The 13,613-nt window shown below is 49.4% G+C and overlaps 1 protein-coding gene across 5 annotated transcripts in view; it reads left to right on the top strand.

Moving 5' to 3' along the window:
* KCNN3 (potassium calcium-activated channel subfamily N member 3) overlaps positions 1–13,613 on the top strand; it is a 176,617-nt gene that overhangs the window by 36,478 nt on the left and 126,526 nt on the right. For 4 of the 5 annotated variants that reach the window (XM_002685991.7, XM_005203798.5, XM_010802964.4 and 1 more), the window contains exon 2: positions 9,117–9,212. The exons of the other annotated variant lie outside the window; for it this stretch is intronic. In XM_002685991.7, the coding sequence (XP_002686037.1) occupies positions 9,117–9,212 (96 nt within the window). The remainder of the gene's footprint in view (positions 1–9,116; positions 9,213–13,613) is intronic. 5 annotated transcript variants of the gene reach the window in all.

A 13,613-nucleotide genomic window follows, 5' to 3' on the forward strand; every position in this document is an offset into this window, starting at 1 on the left:
CCTGCAGAGATTTGATTTAACTGTTCTGGGGTGGAGATCAAGGTCCCTCCGCACTGTTGGTGCCTGGTGGGCACCCTTCCCCCCTGCTTTCTCCCTGATGGGAGGAGGAGACTCAATGCCACCCCCTACTCCTGGGTTCATTCTGCCTTGGTATTGAACTCAAAAGTCTAACCTTTCGACATTCATTCACCCAACAAACTTTTGTAAAGTGCTTACTTCCTGTTGGAAGTCCTAATGGGTCCGTTCTTGACTACTTCAGGAGCAACCAGCCGCAGACTGCCCTAAGAGAGACCTCATGATGTATATTCAATGTCCCACGCTTAGCACAGGGCCTGGCACATGGCAAGTATGTAATACAAATTTTGATTGAATTGCATGGAATCTTTGCCAATATTGTAAGTGGGGCAGGAAGATAAATTATAAGCAGGCACGCAGTAGCGAATTCACGATAGGCCAGTTCCCCTCTGCTCAGACCTTGTAAAGGAAACCATCTCCTTAATTGGAATTATGTTTGTGGCCCTAGGGATGACCCATCTGACTTGATATTTTGGTAGTGTGGTCTTCCAAATGACCTTTTTGTCCTCTCTCGGGGCATTGCACGGCAGGAGAGCCGAGGCTGGTTTCCTCTTAATTGGTGTCCCGGTCATTGTGCTGGCTTCAGTAACCATTACCAAACCACCGTCTGCTCAGACCCGATGCCCTTGTATTAGCTGCACCGTGTCCCTCAGCCATCGGGTTTCATTTCCTTCTGGGAGTGACAGCTTGGAGGGCCGCAGAGAAATGCCCCAGGCCAACCTGACTTTATGAGTTTTATTTTGAGACCTTTGGGGTCCTTCTTTGCACAAGTGTTTTCTACCTGACCTCCCCACTGCAGGCCTGGTCTGGGCTGCACTTACAATGATGATGCAGACCCGCAGATCTGACCTCAGGTTGCTCATACTCTGTCATGGTAGTAAGTGACCGAGGTTTAATGGTGACATGACTGGGGCCTCCTCAGAGAGCCATGAGGTGGGGGATTAGTCCCCCCTGGGAAGGCTGGGCTGGAAAGCGTGATGTTCTAATGATGGGTGGGCACCCTATATGTCATAAGACTGGGTGGAGAGAGCCCAGAACCTGAGGTCTGGCTTCTGCCTGGGTTAGAATCTGATCTCCACTTCATCCTCACTTGGGGATGGTGAGCAAGCCACAGAGCCTCCCTGGGATTGTCCTGAGATCTAAAGCCATCACACCAGTGCCTGGCCATGCTAAGCACACAGCAGATGCTGGCTGTTATTTTATCTTTTTATATGTAAATAGTTAATTACAGAATGATGTTCAATTGTATGGAGATACCAGTTTGTTTATGCATCTCTGATTGATAGACATCTGAAATGTTCTCTGATTGATAGACATTTGAAATGTTCCAGTTTGGGGCCATTATGCTTTTTATTTATTTGTGTTTCGGCTGTTCTGTCGGGCATATGGGACCCTGATCAAGAATCGAACCGGTGCCCCCTGCAGTGGAAGCATGGTCTTAACCACTGGACCACCAGGGAAATCCTATGGCTGTTATTTTGATTGTTTATTAGTTGTCATGTATTTGGAAGCTCAGGATGGAAGTATCTACCTGCTTGACACATTTCAAAATTTTCCCCCCTTCCTTCAAATATTTAAGTTTCGACTAATACTTATTGACCTACTGTGTGTAGGACAATGCCCGAGGCACCAGGATGTAGAAGTGGACAAATGAGATTGAAAAATACTGCCCTTCCGGGGCTTCCTTCTCGGTGGTGAGCGACAGCCCCTGGGGCCTGGTAAAGGCACACGCGCACCTCCGCAGAGGGCTCAGGAAGGTGGGAAGGTGCCTGCAGCTTGGTCTCCGCTACCCAGGCTGATGCCTAGCCCTGGTGGGCATCCAGCGGGAGACGGTCTCTTGCTCTCCTCGTCTGCACAGAGAGCCTGCATGCTCAGAAGAAAGCATCTTTGGGGAGAAGGCACTCTCTGAAGCCTCCTTTGGTCTCTGGTTACTCTGTAAGCCTCAGCTCACATTCAGGATGTAAGGAGCCACTTGTACGTTTTCTCTCTCAGCATGGGCCTTCTGCCCATTTCTTCCAGGCCCTACACACCTGCCCTTCATCTGTCAGGTTGGATTCAGGCTCAGCAGCCCGGGGGTGAATGGGGTTTTGCAAGTACCCAGCACAGGGCCTGGGCATAGTTAAGTGCTCAATAAATATTTATACTGTGAATGGATGAGTGTATGAATGTTTGCCCCACTGCAGACCACCAAAGCTGTCTTTCTGAAATGTCTGGGGGGCATCTTTGTATATTGTTGCAAACCTCAAATGCTGATGATATTGGAGGGGAATTCTGCAGCCCCTCCCTGACCCACAACTGAGACACAGCTGACTTTCCCCGCATTGACGTCTGTGTAGCGAGAGAAATGGTGCTTGGCTACAAGAGAATGTGAGCTTTTCTTTCTGTGAAGAAAGAATGAGTTTTTTCATATGCATTATTTTACTGTATTCTCCAATACTAATGAGAGTTGATCCTGTTAGATCTGGCTTGCAGAGAAGGAAACAGAGGTGCAGAGAGGTTAAGTGACTGGTCCAGTGGCCCATAGCTAGTGAGCAGCAGAGATATGACTTGAATTCTGGCTTTTTGCTTTCAAATGCCATGTTATTTAGAAAAAGACAATGGTAATTTTCTTTGTTAGCCATCTTGTTCTATTTGAGGAGAAGTTGGCATGAGTGAGTTTTGTTGCTGACTGTTTCACAGTCACAATATTATCATGTATAGAAATGCTTGAGAAAAGGGGAAGAAAGGAAAAACTGTTGGGAGTGTCCCTGTGACCTGTGTGTGTTTCACGGCCAGTGTATGGCCAGTGCCATCAGCCAGTCGTCTTCAGGGACTATTTGGTCCAAGAGTCTCATTTTACTGGGGAGTATTGAGGTCCAGAAGAGTGATGCAGCCTGTCCAAAGCCAGGCATTTATCACGGAGGTAGCTGAGACCTCCTGGGTCCTCTGATGGTAAGCCCAGGGCCCAGCTCAAGACTTCTTGGTTTTGAGACACCCTGGGTTCTTGACACTTCTCTCTTCTCAGGCTTGTCAGAGACCCAAGTGCCCTCCGAGGCTCCCAGGGTCCACCTCCCATACCATCATGCATCTTTGCCTGTTTTCCTTATTCTAAAATTATACAGCCAAGGATGCAGAGTGTCTGAGTAATTCCACTCTGGGCCATGAGTGACCAAAATCAGATTCTGGTGGGATCCAGGCTGGGCAGTTACTCTGCAGATGCCAGGAAGAGCCAGGGATGTATTTAAATCCGGCAGCTTAACCCGGGATGATGAGCCTAAGCTAAGAGATGAGCATCAGAGTGAAAGGTGTCGAGGGTGAATGAAAATAAGAGATCATGAGAAAGAGGCAGGATAAGAGCAGAGGAAGGAGGAAGTCAGGGGCTTGATTCTGGTAAGAAAGCACCAGGTTGAGGAAAGAAGCCGAGTCTCAGCAGAGAACATCAACCAAGAATACAGTCTTCCCGGCCAGTGGATGAGGGGCTGGATTTTAATTTGCATAGCATTAATTAGCAAGAGTGTCCAATTAGGACAACCATTATAGAGCCACAGTATTAAGCTGATGCTGAACTGTCAATCAGTTTTGGAGCCTCTCCATGAAATTGAAGGAAAAGTTGACCTTATTAAGCAGAAAAGAATTCGAAATCAATTATTTCCCAAATCGAATGCATAAAACATAGATCTTAATTCAGGAGATACAGACTTTAGATGGTATCACCTCTTCCCCTTTGAGGATTCCAGCCAGTGACAGAGATCATGAATGGGGCTCGTATGTACACATGCATACTCATTCTTGGGGGAAGGCACCTCCCCATTTTTTACCTGATATGTTTCACTTGTTTTCAGTGCCCCTGGTTTTCTGTTATTTTCAAATGTTCCAACAATAAAACACATTTAGGACTTCAAAGTCTCTGGGAAGGTCTACCATAATCATTACAATTCTGGCTTGTCTTTGGAAGTTACAAGGCAGGTGGGGAGAGCAGTTTATACGGCTGGCTCAGAAGCCAGGAACACACTCCATCACACTCCGCACAGCCTCAGGGGAGGAAGGGCTGGAGCGGTTCTGAGAAGGCTCACTGCAGAAACTGGAGGCTGGAAAAGTCTGACCAGCAGGGCAGGTGGGATGTTGATGTATGGGCAGAGCACGGGACCTGAAAGCAGATTATCTGGAATAAGTCCTGCCTCCATTTTTTGGCCACATCCTTGTATAAATTAGGTGACTTCTCAAAGTCTCAGCTTCCTCCTCTGTAAAAGGGGGTTGATGATGCTCACCTTGCATGGCAGGCCCCTAGAGCAGTGCTTTACAACAGATTGTTGTCATCAGTGAGAAGTCGTAGATCTGTGAAGGGCTGGTTCTTGTCTTGGAGCAGAACAGGGACCACGCGATGCGGGCATCTTGTAGGAATGTGGTTCGCCCTCCTTCCCTGCTAGGAATCCCCTCTACAGCACCCCAATGGCTGTAGCCAGCCTCTGCTAGGATGACACAAACTCAGCACCTCACATGGGAGTCTAGTTCATTTTGAAGGCACGGGGCGGGGGGTGGGGGGGAGCATGGTATATAGAAAAATCTGATGTATAGCTAAAATCTGGGCTAGTTGTATGGCCTTGGAGAAGTCACATTGTCTCTATGACCTCAGTTTAAAAAACTTATTTATTTATATTTTTGGTTATGTTAGGTCTTTGTTGCTGCGTGTGGGATTTCTCTAGTGGTAGAGAGCAGAGTCTCCTCTTTGTTGCAATCCTGGGGCTTCTCATTGCCGTGGCCTCTACAATTGCAGAGCCTGGGCTCTAGGCATGTGGGCTTCAGTAGTTGTGGCGTATAGGCTCAGTAGTTGTGGTGCATGGGCTTAGTTGCTCCACGGCATGTAGAAGCTTCCTGCACCAGGAATCCAAACTATGTCCCCTGCATTGGCAGGCAGATTCATATCCATTGCACCATCAGGGAAGTCCGTCAGTTTTCTTTTTAATCAGTAAAATGGAGACATTATGACCTCATCTGTAGGGTGAGGATGCAAAGTAATTTGTGTAGAAGGCATAGTCTGGGACCTGGTATGTAGTTGACACTTAATAAACATTAGGTCAAAATAAAAGCACTATTATTAAGAAGCTTCAAGAAGCACTCATTAAGTACCTGTTGTACTCAGAGCATCAGAGGTAATACAGTTGAGTACCCTGACACTTAATAGAATCATACTATATATTTTCTCATTTTTACATTAAAAATAATTAGAAATATATATATATAGTTTTGGGGTCCGGATTGATCACTTGGTATTGAATCATGAGCCTTTCCTGATGTCTTCAAATATTCTTGACAGAAGTGGCTTTGAGTGACAACATAGTGTTCCATCACTGGCTAGACTCCCATTTGCTTACCCACTCTAATATTTGGGAGCATTTAGGAATAAATGGCTTTGAAAAAACTCTCATCTGTTGAGATATGACTCGTAAGCATTCTTGTGTATTAAGGATTGTTACTCTATTGTTTAAAAGTTCTGAGTTGCAGGGGAGAAGGGTTGATCGGTTGGGGTGATCACAGGGCTTGTGTATGTATGTACACATACCTGTTCGGCTCCCCACTCACTGCCATCCAAGGGCCAAAGGGACTCATAGGGCTGGGAGGGAGTGCTGTGATCAACTCAACCCAGTACCGCAGGCCCTCAAGCCCTACAGGTGCTTGGATTTGCTTCCAGAGTTATTTCGCTTCCGTGAGAGGAATCTTCCACATGCCCAGCATAAGCTGCCAGGCCTGAGCTACTGGAAGGGGGCCTTCTAGCTCCCTGTCCACGGACTTTGATTTAGTTTTTGGCCCCTTTTTTTATCTCTTTATGGCGTGCGGCAGCTAGCCAGCCCTGATGGCTGCCATCATCCGAAGAACCATGTCAGTTTCAAGCTTAGTTGGAGATCAGACAGCAAAGAAAAGATAATTCAGCATTTTAACAAATAGAAAACATTTCTAGTCCAGCTGACTTCTTTGACATATTTTTGGCTATTAAAAATGGTTGACGGTTTATTTTTTATTGACATGTGCTAGAGACTGCAAGGAAATCTGTAAAGTAGCGAGCATTCCCGCTGATCGAGTACACATTCGTCTCCCCATGGGGCTGGAGCTGGCCAACGAGGTTTCACTGGCCAAAACCAAGAAGAGGGTGGAGTTGCCTTTTACGTAAAGGCTTTGAGTTTTAGAACAAAAGGAAGAGGCTTGAAGGAGAGGAGACAGCATCTGGCCCCTTTCCCTTTATTTCTTCCTCTAAAAATGATGGAAATACACTTGGATTCTGATTTCAGTTCATTTCTGCCAAAAGAAATTAATTAGAGTTTGAAATACGCAGCTGGTCCCAAATCCTTCCCTGGGGAGGCGTGATGCTCCCCAGATGTCTTCAGACCCCTTTGAGAAGAAAGTGATGGTCATTTCTGGCTCGAAAGCATTATGATCTGTTCCCAGTTGATTTCTGAAGGGGAAGTGGCCTTATCCTCAAAGTCTGAGTGTCCCTGAATTCACCACCTGCTCTTCAGCCCCGCTAGGTCTTGTGGTTCGGATGGTGTTTCAGGCACCCAATAGTGCTTTCAAAGATCGGAACCTTCCCAAGGGCTGAAACCGTGTTCTGTTTTGTCCTGGGCCCTTAATTGGAGCAGCATAGTACTCCTCGAGACATTTCTGTGCGTGTGTGCCGAGTAAATGATTCCAGGCTGCTCTTCATTAAGTGTAGAACATACAAGAGGCTAAATGAAACATGGCTTATAATTAGACCATCGTCTAGGAAGAGCAAAATGGACATCTTTCCCTGCAGCTGGATGGTCCTACATAGTATAGAAAGTTGGGTTCTGTATATAAGCCAGTTTGGAAGCTTCTGGTAGGCAGAGGATCTCTGTAAATATCCTGTAGTGTCTACCACACTGTTGGACACCTAGGAGATGCTCAAGAAATGAGAAGAGGTTGAAATCGTCATGAAAGAAAGAAAGAATGAGCTCCTGCATGGGTTCTCCCTTGGGTTCCCAGCACTAAGTGGGGACTAACTGTATCACATAGATGAAGGGTAGATTGGCAGACACCAGGGAGAGCTGCTCTCTTTCCATCTCAGCCTGCAAAGGGGATTGAGAACACAAACTTGGGCATCTGGGAACGCTGGGCTCAAATCCAAGCCCTCCACTGATTCCGTGGCTGCCCCATATTGGATCCCTTGCCCTCTAATGCTGGAGATCTCAGGTACCCCTCCCTCTGTCTCCGAAAGCTTGCTTTCTTGGACAGTGATGTCTCCCCCCTCTCTACTGGAGGTTGCACGTGGTGATTAATTATATCCCACCTTTGGGACCTGGAGGAGGAAATGGGGACTCACTCCAGTATTCTTGCCTGGAGAATCCCATGGACTGAGGAGCCTGGTGGGCTATATAGTCCATAGAGTTGCAAAGAATCGGACATGACTGAAGTGACTTAGCATGCACTCACGCACCTTTGAGACACCTTGCATTATTATCTTGGCATTTGGGTCTGTGTAAATGGACACTTCTCACATTTTTACTCTGTTTCCCACCGAAGAGCGGGCTGAGGACTTGTGGGCAGTGAGTCAGAGGCCTTGGCTTTGGATCCTGGCCCGAGCCACTCACCCCTCTGAGCCTTCACCTGTGGTATCTATAAAGTTGGGTGAAAGGCCTGGGGCTGTCTTGAGAATGGTTGAGAACAAGGTATGAAACCACCTTGTAAACAGTAAGTTGCTTTGTAGACACCAGGCATTTTATGATTCTGGAGCACAGGGACTGTTTCTGGAGTGGCAGGCGTCTCTCAGGATGCATGGGGCTACAACACCGTGCTTGGAAGTACTGCCGGCTCTCTGCTGCCTTTGTTCAGGGCTGTGTTCCCGCCTTCCTCCGGGACTGGGAGCCGCCTCTGCTCCCTGGCTTCCAAATGCCCAGGCGGTACCAGCCCTGCAGAGAAGGTGAGGGAAATGACGGTAGCCATCCCTCACAGGGCCGGGTACTGGGCTAGGCACCTTACATATTGTTAGTTGCTCAGTTGTGTCTGACTCTGCGACCCCATGGATTTGCAGCATGCCAGGCTTCCCTGTCTTTCACTGTCTCCTGGAGTTTGCTCGAGCTCATGTCCATTGAGTCGGTGATGCCATCCAACCATCTCATCCTCTGTCATCCCCTTCTCCTTCTGCCTTCAATCTTATAGACTGCCTTTATCTTTCACAGCAGCCCTGAGAGGTAGGTACTGCTATTATCCCCATCTGATGCCAGAAGCCACTGAGTGCAGAGATAGAGTGAGCGGCCTGAGATCACATGGCTAGTAAGTGGCTGTATCAGGGGTTGGATCCAGTGGGCTGGTCTGGAGCTCTTGCTGCTAACCATGTGGGTCCCCTAAGTGGCCCTGGGGCTGGAGGACTGCAGCAGAGGCCAAATGACCCACCCTGCCTCCCCCAGCCTCAGCTGAAGGGACCCTCAGAGCCCTTTTCCTGCCCAGGAACTTTGCTGTTCTGTGCTTGCCCCCCTTCCTTCTCCAGGGATTCCTCCATTGCCCTTGCTTCCTTCCGTGCCCTTGGCCTAAAATGGGAGAGCCACCACCAGGACATTCTCATTCATTCCTGAAAGAACTCTGCATTGTCAGGATGGAGGGGACCTTGGAATCCTTTGTTAAGAGGAAAGAAAGGCCGAAGCTGGCACAGTATTGATGCCCAAACCAGATAATAGCAGCACAGAAAAGAATTATGTTCATATGACTTATGAGTATGGAGGCAAAAATTCTAAACAACACATCAGCAAACTGGATCTAGCCATGTATAACAAACATAATACATCACGCCCAAGCAGGGTTCATCCCAGGAATGCAAATACGATTTAACCCTAGAAAACAGAGGCTCAGAGGCAGCTGCGGAGACTGAGCCAGCCCAGGGCCCAGCCCAAGGTGCTTTCGGGGATCTGGCTACCTTTGTGCTGTATTCTGCTCCTGGGAGGTGCTGGTGACAGTCTTTCCTTTGCTGTCGCTGCCCCTCACCCCTTAACGTAGCCTCAGAGTGAAATGTTCTGTCCTGGATCTTTTCTAATCCTCTCTTTCCGTTTCTTCTGCAGGATTCCATGTTTTCACTGGCCCTGAAATGCCTTATCAGTCTGTCTACCATCATCCTTTTGGGTTTGATCATCGCCTATCACACACGTGAAGTCCAGGTAGGTGCCCTTGCCCACATCCCTTCATGCAGGGCCGTTCCTCTCCCCCAGGCTGAGCCCACTCCTCGCCCCCTCAGGAACTAGTTGGGGGATCTCACCAGACAGTATCCGAGACTGTGGCTCTTCTCTTTCGTTTTGGGCCCTCATGGGAGAGGTAACCGTGACACTGCTCTGGGGCTTTAGAACCATGGTGATTATCCCAGAGGCAAACATGGCTTCATGTTTTGGGGACAGTCCTGCTCAGAGTCTTCATTTTGCACTGTTTTACTGTAGGACTGACTTTGCTCTTTCTATCTCTTGCTGGATCTTTTCTGAGTGTGAGCCACTGAATCTCCCAAGTGAAGCAGACCTTCCTCCTATGCCCTTGCATGCATGTGCCTGCGTGCGCACACACACACACACACACACACACACACTGCACTAGATAATACTAGGAGTCTGATGGTGTGTTTACCACTTCCTGGACTGTGCCAGGAAGGAGTCGTTTTCTAGAAAGAATAGAATCTGCTGTGGTCGAGGAGGCCTCTGTTTCTTGCTGCCCAGGAGTCACTTGGCACCCAGAGAAATATTGGCCTGGCGTCTGGGGTGTACTCCAGTTTGGCCGCTATAAGGAGGATGGTTTGACCTGGGCTGGGAAGGGCAGGCAGGAGTGAGCAGGTCGGAGGCATCTTCTCCTGACAATGGGTCTCCTGCGTCACCTGGCCCTTGGGCTGACCTGCTGTGCTGGGGCCCTGGAGGGTTCTATGGTATCCAGATGTTTTTTCTCACTTGCATGCACATCTGAATATAACCCTGTTCTTTGGCTGGAAGAGCACAGATAGATCTACATCTGGGCAGCAGGCGAGAAATTGACAAAGACCAGAACTCAGAGTTGGGAAAGCTGGGGCTGAGACTCAGCCATGACCTCTTCTCACAGCAGGTCTCTGGCCAGCCCTGTGACCGCTCTGGACTGGAACGTGTGAACTTTTCTGTCTGGAACATGGGGCTTTTCATTCCACTGTTTACAGGTTGTTGTGAGGATGAATGGGTAGTGTGAGAGGGCTCTGTGAACTGTAAAACACTTCAAATATCGTATCTCTTGTCACCCAGCATTTCTGGGCTGAGTGACCGCACAGGCAGAGATGGGTGAGCATCTTCTGCTCCTGGGAGGGTGGTCTGCTCTCCCATTGCGTGCCGGGGGCCACTGCAGCCAGCCTGGGGGAGGGAGCCTTGGCTGCAGGCCACCTCGGCTCCACTCTGTTGATGACCAGAGGACACTCATTGAGAAGGTGGGGACTCTTTAGTCTCCGGAGGGGTCACAGGTGCAGGGACAGAGCTTGTGCTGTGAAGGCTGAGAGTCCCAGACATCACCAAGCATGTTCCTTTGTGGGGCCGACCTGGACAACATGGTGGGCTTTAACCCCAGGAAGGAGCCAGGAGTACAGGCAGGAGAAATGGGCAGGAATGGGAGATGGGACCGGGAGTCGCAGTCGGGGCTCCCAGCCAGGTTCACCCCACCCCAAACCAGCTGTGGGACCCAGGTGTTTCCTTAGTTCCTCTGAGCCCCTGCACCCTCATCGGGAGGCATCGTACTACACTATATCACCTTGATGAAAGTGAAGGAGGAGAGTGAAAAAGTTGGCTTAAAGCTCAACATTCAGAATACTAAGATCATGGCATCTGTCCCATCACTTCATGGGAAATAGATGGGGAAACAGTGGAAACAGTATCAGACTTTATTTTTTGGGGCTCCAAAATCACTGCAGATGGTGATTGCAGCCATGAAATTAAAAGACGCTTACTCCTTGGAAGGAAGGTTATGACCAACCTAGATAGCATATTCAAAAGCAGAGACATTACTTTGCCAACAAAGGTCCGTCTAGTCAAGGCTATGGTTTTTCTTGTGGTCATGTATGGATGTGAGAGTTGGACTGTGAAGAAAGCTGAGCGCCGAAGAATTGATGCTTTTGAACTGTGGTGTTGGAGAAGATTCTTGAGAGTCCCTCGGACTGAAAGGAGATCCAACCAGTCCATTCTGAAGGAGATCAGTCCTGGGTGTTCATTGAAAGGACTGATGTTGAAGCTGAAACTCTAATACTTTGCGAACTCATGCGAAGTTCGCAACTCCAACTCATGCGAAGAGTTGACTCACTGGAAAAGACTCTGATGCTGGGAGGGATTGGGGGAAGGAGGAGAAGGGGACAACAGAGGATGAGATGGCTGGATGGCATCACCGACTCGATGGACATGGGTTTGGGTAGACTCCGGGAGTTGGTGATGGACAGGGAGGCCTGGCGTGGTGCGATTCATGGGGTCGCAAAGAATCGGACACGACTGAGCGACTGAACTGAATTGATACCACCTTGACCTGTGCAGAGGGGTCACACAGGCCAGAGAAAAAGGCAGAGTAGTGAAGCTCAGCTGTGATCCAGGCTTGGGGAAGAGGGAAAGGAGCTGGTCCAAGCCTGACGCCTGGGTCCACTCGGCTTGGCTGCTGCTATTTCTACTCCAGGCCTTGGAATTGGAAGAGCCAGGTGTCCCTTCTCTGATTCTTTTGGGGTCCTGCCCTGCTGGATCCCAGGGCTGGCAGCCTTAGCTCTCAGACCTGACCCCACCCAACTGCAGTTGTGACCTCGTTCTTTCCAGGTGGTGGGGCTGGCACCTAGCTGGGCACACTTTGTCCTTTCTCACCTCACAGCTAGTCTCTGCTTCGCCCTCATTATGGGCACCAGAGGATGCTATGTCAGTTACTTGTCTTGGCCTGACACAGTTCAGAGCAACGAAGTGAAGTCAGTGAAGGCATTGAATCCTGGCTCAGACACTTCAGTCTGAATGCCCTTGGGCCAAGAACAACTTATAACAACTTCTCTGGGCCTTGGTTTCCCCATGTGAAGTGTGGAAGTCATACCATCCACCTTGCTGAACTTGTAAGAGGGTGGGTCCATTTCCTGTGACCTCTGTCCCACTGCTTCCAGCTGGGCCTCATCTCACAAGCTGTGCCCACCAGGCAGTCACTGTCAGGACCACTCGGTACTGGAAAGTGGTTGGACTTCTCTCTACCCTGCCTACATGCTCAGCTCCCACCACCCAGTCCGTCATCCTACCTGGCCCACCAACATGTTCGTTGTCACCAGAACGTGGCTCCCTCTGTGCCTCTTACCTGTCCAGTGAAGTTCTTTCTTCTGGAAAGTTCTAATGGGACCTTCTTTGGCCAGAGGGAATCTGGAATGGTTTGGGCCCAGACAGCAGAGCCTTCATACGTACTTACCTGACCATACTGTAGTTTTCTGTGCCGGTCCTTTTCCCCAGCCTCAGGGACAATGATGTTGTGAATCTTTGTATTTCCAGGGACCCACAGCGTGTGACAGGGAGCTGGTTTTCTGCAGGGGATGTTTGGAACGAAAGGGTGCTGGATTTGAGATGTCTGATTTCCAAAGTCATTTTGACCATTTCTCAGCCCTGTGGTCTTGGGCCTCAGTTTCCACATCTGTTCACTGAAGATCCTAAGCCCGCCACACCCCATTCTGTAATTCTCTGACTGAGGTCTGGTGCTAGCCAGCTAGGGAACCTGCCTCCTGAGAGTGAGTGGAGGGAGGGTAATCCCAGGCATGATTGCTTATCCAGAGGGGCTGCTTGGATAACCTCTTCTGTAGGGAGAGCCCAGCCGCCGCTCATCTGTTGGGAAGCCCGGCAGGGACAGGGTAGGGTGAGGTCAGGGACTTGTGTCAACGATATGCTTGCCACTTCCTTATCCACACCAGTTGCTGGCCACTTGGCTCAATTATAGCAGGAACCGGATGGCCGTGTTTCCACCTCCCCACAGCCCTGCCCCAGCTGCTCACACCCAGGCCCCTGGCTCCCGCCCAGCACACACAGGAGGCCAGGAGTGTTCTGGAATAGGATTCCTCTTTGTTATATGGACAACTTGCGTTTTTGAGAAAGAAGAATTCTGAAACATTATTGGGAACCTCTCAACCAAACTCTGGCTTCAAGTCCTGCACTGAGGCTTAGAAGCTTCTTAGAGGCGATGGTGTGTACCCCCCCACCAGTGCAGGAGGGGGCCTCTGTGGGCCTCTGTGGGCCGGCCTGTCCCAGGGCGTCACGGCCTCTTGGGGGAGGCTGTCCCTGACTGGGCATCGTGAGTTTTAGAAAGTCTGCCCCTCCAACTGAGAGGAAACGGGCCTCTCTGGAACATCCACTCAGCCCAACTCTGTTCTGGGACAGGGAAGAAAGGTCCCTAAACTTCCCACGAGGCAGCGCCCGTCATCTGAGGATGATGTCTTGGAGCACAGAGGCTTAAAGACCCAGGCATGTGTTCTCCTCAGGCTAATGTGTCCCGAAAAGAAATGAAAAGCCAAATACTTTGGGTTTTGTGTTGTGTATCAAAACTTTGAAAACTGAACTCTCCTGTGGGGAGTCCAT

Source organism: Bos taurus, chromosome 3 (genome assembly GCF_002263795.3).
Source record: "Bos taurus isolate L1 Dominette 01449 registration number 42190680 breed Hereford chromosome 3, ARS-UCD2.0, whole genome shotgun sequence".
Taxonomy (NCBI): Eukaryota; Metazoa; Chordata; class Mammalia; order Artiodactyla; family Bovidae; genus Bos; species Bos taurus.